General features: G+C 61.2%; 1 protein-coding gene across 1 annotated transcript; it reads left to right on the forward strand.

The window, feature by feature from the left end:
- The first annotated feature begins 1,494 nt into the window (after positions 1 to 1,494).
- On the forward strand, positions 1,495 to 3,562 carry FOXA2 (forkhead box A2). The gene is made up of 2 exons (XM_048298055.1): positions 1,495 to 1,621; positions 2,103 to 3,562. Exons 1-2 carry the CDS (start codon positions 1,535 to 1,537, stop codon positions 3,354 to 3,356), a joined length of 1,341 nt encoding a protein of 446 aa, XP_048154012.1. The 5' UTR covers positions 1,495 to 1,534; the 3' UTR covers positions 3,357 to 3,562.
- The last annotated feature ends 4,680 nt before the right edge of the window (positions 3,563 to 8,242 follow it).

Below are 8,242 nucleotides of genomic sequence, written 5' to 3' on the forward strand. Positions count from 1 at the left end.
ACCGGGATCCTCACCGGGATCCGTACCGGGACCGGCACCGGCATCGGCGCCGGGACTCGCCCCCGGATCCGCACCGGGATCCATACCGGGACCCCGCACCGGGACTCGCCCCGGGATCCACACCGGGATCCGCGCCGGGACCCCGCACCGGGCCGGCCCCCGCGGCCCCGCCGGCGCTGCCCGCCCCTTTCCTTGCTCTCCCCGCTCCGCTTAGTCCCGGTTTTCCTGCCGGGAAGAGCCGGGGTCCCGGGCTGCCGGGGAGGCAGAGCCCCGGGAGCAAAGGTGCGTGGGGAGGGGGACCGGGGACTTCGGGGGGACCCTCAGCCGCTCCAGAGGGGCTGCTCCCGGCGGGAATGCTGCGGGAGAGCCGCTGCCGTCGGGGCTGCCCGGGGAGCGGGCTGGGAATGGTGTCCCCGGGGAGCGGGATGGGGTGGGAATGGTGTCCCCCCGGGATCGGGATGGGGTGGGAATGGTGTCCCCCCGGGAGCGGGATGGGGTGGCAGCGGTGTCCCCGGGGATCGGGATGGGGTGGCAGCGGTGTCCCCCGGGATCGGGATGGGGTGGCAGCGGTGTCCCCGGGGATCGGGATGGGGTGGCAGCGGTGTCCCCCGGGGAGCGGGATGGGGTGGCAGCGGTGTCCCCCGGGATCGGGATGGGGTGGCAGCGGTGTCCCCGGGGAGCGAGATGGGGTGGCAGCGGTGTCCCCCGGGATCGGGATGGGGTGGGAATGGTGTCCCCCCGGGAGCGGGATGGGGTGGCAGCGGTGTCCCCGGGGATCGGGATGGGGTAGCAGCGGTGTCCCCGGGGATCGGGATGGGGTGGCAGCGGTGTCCCCCGGGGAGCGGGATGGGGTGGCAGCGGTGTCCCCCGGGATCGGGATGGGGTGGCAGCGGTGTCCCCGGGGAGCGAGATGGGGTGGCAGCGGTGTCCCCGGGGAGCGGGATGGGGTGGCAGCGGTGTCCCCCCGGGATCGGGATGGGGTGGCAGCGGTGTCCCCCGGGATCGGGATGGGGTGGCAGCGGTGTCCCCCGGCGCGGGGCGGGGGCGCGCGGAGGTGCGCGGGCCCGCGGAGGAGCCGCTCCCGCCTAGGTGTGAGCTGATTATTCAAATGGGCAGCCGAGGACCTGGGGATTGGAGGCTCGCCCGGCCGCTCCGTGCTATATCACTGGGGCACCCACGTCACTGCAGCACTTGTCCTCCTCTTCCTCCTCCTCCTCTTCTTCCTCCCTCCTCCCTCCTCCTCCTCCTCCTCCGGCTCCTCCATCGCCTCCGGGCGCCTCTCCGCCGCGGAGCGCTGCGAGAACCCACCCAAGGAGCGGCGGCGGAACAAACCCACCCCAGCCCCAGCGCCGCTCCATCCCCCCCTTCCTCCCTCCCTCCTCTTCCTCCTCCTCCAGAGGCTCCGGCGGAGGGGAGGGAGGGTTGGGGACTTTTTTTTTTTTTTTTCCTTTTTTTTTCTCCTTTCCTTTTTTTTTTTTTTTTTTTGGGTCGCTCTCCGCCGCCGTTTGTTGTGGCTGTTAAATTTTAAACTGCCATGCACTCCACTTCCAGTATGCTGGGAGCCGTGAAAATGGAAGGCCATGAGCACACGGACTGGAGCAACTACTACGGGGAGCCCGAGGTAAGCACGGAGCCGGGGCCCCCCAAAACCCCCCGGTGACCGGGACGGGATTAACTTTGGCACCGGCTCAGGGCTGCGGGCGGGGGTCCCGGGCTGCGGGTGGCGGTGCGGGCGGCTCTTCCCTGTTTTTCCCTCCACCCCTCCAGGTATTTTTCTCTCTCCGGGCAGGGATGTCCCTCTCTCGCTCCCTCTCCCTTTCCCTTTCCCTTTCCCTTCCTGCAACTCCGCTTCCCGGACGGCTCCGCCGCTCCCTCTGCCACCGCGTCTTTTTTAACACAGATCCCAAAATATATTTGGGTTTCATTAAGAAGAAAAACAACCCCCCCGCCCCAACCCCCCCCCCCCCCCCCCCCACCGCCCCGCGCCGGGATTTAACCCTTTCCTGCCGTGCCCTCCGCGGAGCCCCGCGGCTGCGGCGCCTCCGGGCTGGGCTGGGCTGGGCTGGCGCCATCCCCGTGCCCTGTGTCGCTTGTCCCCGCAGGGCTACTCCTCGGTGAGCAACATGAACGCGGGGCTGGGCATGAACAGCATGAACACCTACATGACCATGTCGGCCATGAGCAGCACGGCCAACATGACGGCGGCGGCCACCTCCATGAACATGTCCTACGCCAACACGGGCATGAGCCCCTCGCTGACGGGCATGTCCCCGGGCGCGGGGGCCATGCCGGCCATGGGCTCGGCCGGCGTGCCGGCCATGGGCGCCCACCTGAGCCCCAGCATGAGCCCCATGGGCGGCCAGGCGGGCTCCATGAACGCCCTGGCGCCCTACTCCAACATGAACTCCATGAGCCCCATCTACGGCCAGTCCAACCTGAACCGCTCGCGCGACCCCAAGACCTACCGGCGCAGCTACACGCACGCCAAGCCGCCCTACTCCTACATCTCGCTCATCACCATGGCCATCCAGCAGTCCCCCAACAAGATGCTGACCCTCAGCGAGATCTACCAGTGGATCATGGACCTGTTCCCCTTCTACCGCCAGAACCAGCAGCGCTGGCAGAACAGCATCCGCCACTCGCTGTCCTTCAACGACTGCTTCCTCAAGGTGCCGCGCTCGCCGGACAAGCCGGGCAAGGGCTCCTTCTGGACGCTGCACCCGGACTCGGGGAACATGTTCGAGAACGGCTGCTACCTGCGCCGCCAGAAGCGCTTCAAGTGCGAGAAGCAGCTGGCGGCCAAGGACGGCGGCGGCGCTGGCGCTGGCGGCGGCGGCAGCAAGAAAGGCCCGGGCCAAGCCCCCAACCAAGCCCTGGGCGAGGGCAGCTCCTCGGGGGGCTCCGACGGCTCCGCGGGCGCCGAGTCCCCGGCCAGCTCCTCACCGTGCCAGGACCACAAGCGCGCCCTGGCCGACCTGAAAGGGCTGAGCCCCGGAGAGCCTTCGGCCTCGCCGGTCCAGCACCTGCTGGCCCCGCCGCACGCCGGGCTGGCCCACGAGGGCCACCTCAAGCCCGAGCACCACTACGCCTTCAACCACCCGTTCTCCATCAACAACCTGATGTCCTCCTCGGAGCAGCAGCACCACCACCCGCACCACCAGCACCACCACCCGCACAAAATGGACCTGAAGGCCTACGAGCAGGTGATGCACTACTCGGGCTACGCCTCGCCCGTGCCCGCGGGCCTGGCCATGGCGCCCGTCACGAACAAAAGCGCCCTGGAGGCCTCGTCTTTGGCCGGAGAGACTTCCTACTACCAAGGCGTGTATTCCCGGCCCATCATGAACTCCTCCTAAGCGGGAAAGCGCTCCTGGAAAAAGGGGGAAGCCCTTCCCCCCCCCCGCCCCCGGCCCCATGCCCCTCGCAGTGGACTCTGAGCACGGTACATATCCATATATATATATATATATCTATTTTTTTTTTTTCTGTTGGCTCCAGATGTTTGCATCCATTCGGGAATCTGCAGCCCTTCCCAAATCCACCCGGGGGTGGGGGGCTCCGCGTGGGGTGGTTTGGTTCGGCGGGGTGGGCGCGGGGGGGTTCTCCGGGGCTTGTTTGGATTTTTTTCGTTGTCGTCGTCGCCACGAGGTCTAAATATATCTATTTTTTTGTGTGCGAGCGAGGGGGGATGGGGGCAAAAAATAAACCCCCCGCGGGGCAAAAGCAACCCCTCCTTCCTTGTGAATATTCCTAGTTCGGAAACCGAGGACCAAAAGTCTCGTAACGTTGTAAAAAATGAAAAAAAAAAAAAAAAAGAAAGAAAGAATAGGCAGGGGGAAAAAAAAAACCCAACAACGGGGGGGAAAGAAGAAAAAAAAAGAAAAAAATTACGAAAAAATAAATAATAATAATAATAATTAAAACAAACAAAAAAAAAAGAGGCAGGATAGATCGTTGTAATTGAAGCAAACGCTTGATGTTCCCGGGAGAGTAAACGACTTGGATGGGATGAATTTCTCGTTTCTGTACGCTTTATTTATGGCTTCGCGCTGTGTATTCCGGTAGCGGGCGGCCGCGGCTGCCGCAGAACTCCATTAAAGTCGTGTTGGCGGTGCTTTTCCCCCGCATCTCTGTTCCGCCGCCGCCGCCGCCCGACGGGACCCCCGCCGCTCCCGGCTGCCATCGCCGCCGGCCCTGCCGGCGTTCCCGGGATCTCCGCGAGCCGGCCGACCCCGGCTGCGTCCTCTCCAAACCCGGCTGGGATCGCTCCGTCCTTGCCAGGATGCCTCCACCCCCGCCGCCGGGATCCCTCCAACCCCGGCTGGAATCTCCGGTGTCTCTGCCGCGATCGTCCCTTGCAGGACCCCCTCCGTCCCCGCAGGATCCCGCTATTCCCAGCAGAATCCTGCAGTCCCTTCCAGGATTCCTTCATCCCCGCGGGATCCCGCTGCCCCCGCCAGGACCCCTCCATCCATTCCAGGACCCCTCCATCCCCGCAGGATCCCACTGTCCCTTCCAGGATCCCGCTATCCCCGCCGGTACCCCTGAATCCCGGCAGGATCCCGGCTGGGATCCCACAGTTCCCACCCATCCCTCTCCGACACCCCGGCCAGGGAAAACCCGCATCGCCCCGCAAGGTGGGAAGCAGGGACCCCTTTCCCAAAGCCCCGCGATCCTGGAAAAACCCTCCCAGCCGCGTTAAGCGGCAGGGATTTCGGACTGGCGGCAGCAGCGCATCCCTGCCTTTCCCGGGACGGCATCCCGGCTTTCCCGCGGGAGGTGGAAAACGCACAGAGCTTTTTATTTTCAACGCCTCCCGGGCTCCGCGGTGCCCGGCTCCTCTCCTTCCATTCCCTTTTCCCCCTCTTTCCCAACCACTTGTTGTTTTTCCCACGCGGCGCCGGCCACGCCGCGATGTTGCTTTCCCAACTGAACACCCAAATCCTTCTTAAAAATCCGCATTGTCCGCGGCGAGAGAAAAGGGGAGAAAGGGAACGAGAGGGGAGCGGGGAGAGGGGGGTGGAGAGGAGAAGGGGAAAAAAAAAAAAAAAAAAAAAAAAAAAAAAAAAAAAAAAAAAAAAAAGAAACTTCCCCAAAAACAAAACGGGGCTGAAACGTGTCGGGATCTCTCCAAGGACACACACGATGGCGAGCGGGGCGTGCAAGGGCTGCCATTAGCACATAAAAGGCTCCTGCGGCCAGCGGGCACAGGCGCGGGGGTGTCGCCGCTCCGGGGACAAGGACACTCCCCCGCCCCCGCCGCCGGCCGCGGGCCCGGCCCCGCTCGGTCCCGCTCGCATCGCGCTCCCTCCGCGGAGCATTCGCCTCTTTTCCCTTCCTTTCCCCCCCTTTTTTCTTCCTTTCCCCCCTTTTCTCGTCTTTTTCCCTCTTTTATTTTTTTTTCTCTTCCCGCCCCTTTTTTCTTCCTTCCCCTCCTTTATTTCTTCTCCCCCTTTTCGTTTTTTCCCCCTCTTATTTTTCTCTCCCCCTTTTATTTTTCTCTCCCCTCTTTTTTCCCCTCGCCCCCTTCATTTCTCTCCAGCTTTACTTTCCCGTTTTTTCTCGCCCCTCTCATTTTTCCTCCCCTCCTTTTCATTCTCTCCCCTTTCCTCCTGTATTTTTTCCTCCTCCTTTTACTTTCCCGTCTCCTTTTTATTTCCCTCCTTTCTTTTATTTCCCTCCGCCTTTTAGCCCCCTCTCATGTTCTCCTTTTATTTTTCTCCCCTTTTTATTTCCCTCCTTCACCTTTTCTCCCTCCTTTCTCCCCTCCTTTTCTTTCCTCTCCCTCTTCCCTCCCCACTTTTATTTCTTCTCGCTCCTTTTTTCTCCCTCTTCTTCTCCCCGTTTCCATTTCTCCTCCCTCCTTTCTTCTCCCTCCTTTCTTCCCCTCATTTTCTTTCTTCTCCTCCTTTTTTCCTCCCGCTTTTCTCCCTCCTCTCATTTCTTTTCCCTCTCTTCCTCCCCACTCCCATTTTTCTCCCTCCTTTCATTTCTTCTCCTCCTTTCTCTTTCTTCTTCCCGTTTTCCCTCCCTCTTTTCCTCCCCTCCTCTTTCATTTCTTCTCCCTCATTTTTTCCCTCCCTCTTTCCTCCCCGCTTCCATCTCTTCTCCCCGCTCCCCCTCCCTCTTCCCTCCCCACTTTTTCCCCCTTTCCCCCCTTCATTTCCCGTTCCCCTTCACCAGAAACGACCCCGAAAAAAAAGGCAAACAACCCCAAAACGCTCCGGCTGGGCGCTATTCCTTCCCTTTCCCTCCTCCCTTTGGCATTTTCCCCTCTCTCCACGCCGCCCCAACCTCGCAGCGAGCGCATTCTGCTCCTGCCTGCTTAAGCAACCGTGAGCTGTGAATAAACAAAGTCAGTAAACAACAAAAAAAAAAAAAAAAGGAAAAAAAAAGAAAAAAGCTAAAAAAAAAAAAAAAGGAGCAGGAGCGGCGAGCGCCGAGTGGGGGGGCGGGAGGGGGTGTGGGGTGTGGGGATGGAGCTCCAAATTCCAGGAGGATAAACTTTTCCCACCACGTCAGAGTTCAGCAAATTTACACAGATCTTACATGGCGGCCCCTTTCCTGCCGCCCCCCCCGCGCCGCTGGAAGTGAATTTTCTGGAGCTGATCGATATCGCGGTAAAATATTCATTTTTAACCGCGCGCCCGGCGAAATCTTTGCTTTGTGCTAAAGTCAACACTGGCACAGTTGGAGCTCCAATAAATTCCGGGATGCTCCCGGCTCCCGCACAGCCGGGCCGGCGGCCGGGGCGCAGGTAGGGGACACCCGCCGCTCCTTCTCCTGCTTCTCCTGCCCTTCCCGCTTCATTCCCAGCTTTTCTTCCTCAGCCTTCTCCTCCTCGGCTCGCCCCGGAGCCGCCGGGGCCGAGGGGAGCGGCGCGGAGGCCGCGGGGGGAATGGATTCGGGATGGGTTCAGGGATGGGTTCAGGGATGAGTTCAGGGCTGGATTCAGGAATGGGTTCAGGGATGGATTCGGGGGTGGATTCAGGGATGGATTCAGCCTGAATTGGGGGATCCGCCGAGGCCCCCGCGTTTTTTGGGATCCTGTCTCCCAGTCCTGGAGCACAGGAGGAGTTTTGGGGCGTGCGAGCCGCCTCGAGGCCCCGATTCTGCCCAGTTCAGCCCCAAAAACCGTGGGGCACGCGCGGGACGTGCGGGCCCGGCTCCCTCCCTCTTCCCGCTGCTTCCCTGAAATTGAGGAGCTCCATTTTAATTTTAGCGGATTTCCCCCTTCTCGCCCTGTTTTTCCTCCCAGCCCTTTGTCCCGGGAGGGGTTTTTTCCCGGGAAGCGCCGCTCCCGGTGCCATTCCCGTGGCTCCCGCTTTCCTGCACCCTGAGTGGGCCAAAACAGACGGGATCCAAACATTCCCGAGGGAGTGTTTGCTGGGAAAATCGGGAATTTCAGCGTGTCCCTGTCCCCGGCCATGTCCCCTCACCGGGACAGGTGACACCGCTAATGAGCTCCGGCTAATTAACGCTGCCAGCTTCAATCAGCGCTCCGTGCCCCCTGTCCCCCCCGCTCCTGCCCTGCCATTCCCGGCTGCTTTTCCCTCTTTCCCTCCCGGGCATTCCCAGCTCCCCGCAATGGCCGGGATCGCTGTGGCCCCGCTCCGTTTTCCCGTTCATTCCCGTCCAATCCCGGGATAGGGTGGTTTTTTTTGGGGTGCGGTTTGGGAATACCGAGCGGGATCGGGCAGGGCCTGAGCTCCCAAACCGGCCCCGCTCCGGCCGCATCCCTTCCCTCCGTTATCCACAGTTTTCTTTGATTTTCCCCCTGACTTCTCCCTCCAGGAAAAGCGACTTTTCCTTTTTTTTTTTTTTTTTTAATTATCCCGGTCCTTCATGACATTCAGGGATAGCTTCAAGGACATCCAAGCACAAACAGGACGGGGAAGCCCCGGTGGGATCCCAAATTCCAACCCCCTCCAAGCCTTTCCCCCCGGGATAACGCTGGAAGAGCCGGCCCTGCCTTCCCTGCCCACAGCATCCAGCGCATTTCTGGATGATCCCAAGGAAAAAAAAAACAAAACAGGACAGCTCGGGGCTGGGATGGGACTAATTATTAGTGGGGCTAAAAGGAGCTGGAACACCCAAGTAGGGCTTATCCCGTCTCCCGGGAAACTGATGGAGCCTCCTTTTCCAAGCTGCAATTCCGCTCAGGCTCAAGGCAGTTCCCACTATTTCTTCCAGAAATTGCCCTAATCCTGGATTTTTTTTGGGGGGGTGTTAAAATCCGCTT

This window comes from Corvus hawaiiensis, chromosome 3 (genome assembly GCF_020740725.1).
Source record: "Corvus hawaiiensis isolate bCorHaw1 chromosome 3, bCorHaw1.pri.cur, whole genome shotgun sequence".
Classification (NCBI taxonomy): Eukaryota; Metazoa; Chordata; class Aves; order Passeriformes; family Corvidae; genus Corvus; species Corvus hawaiiensis.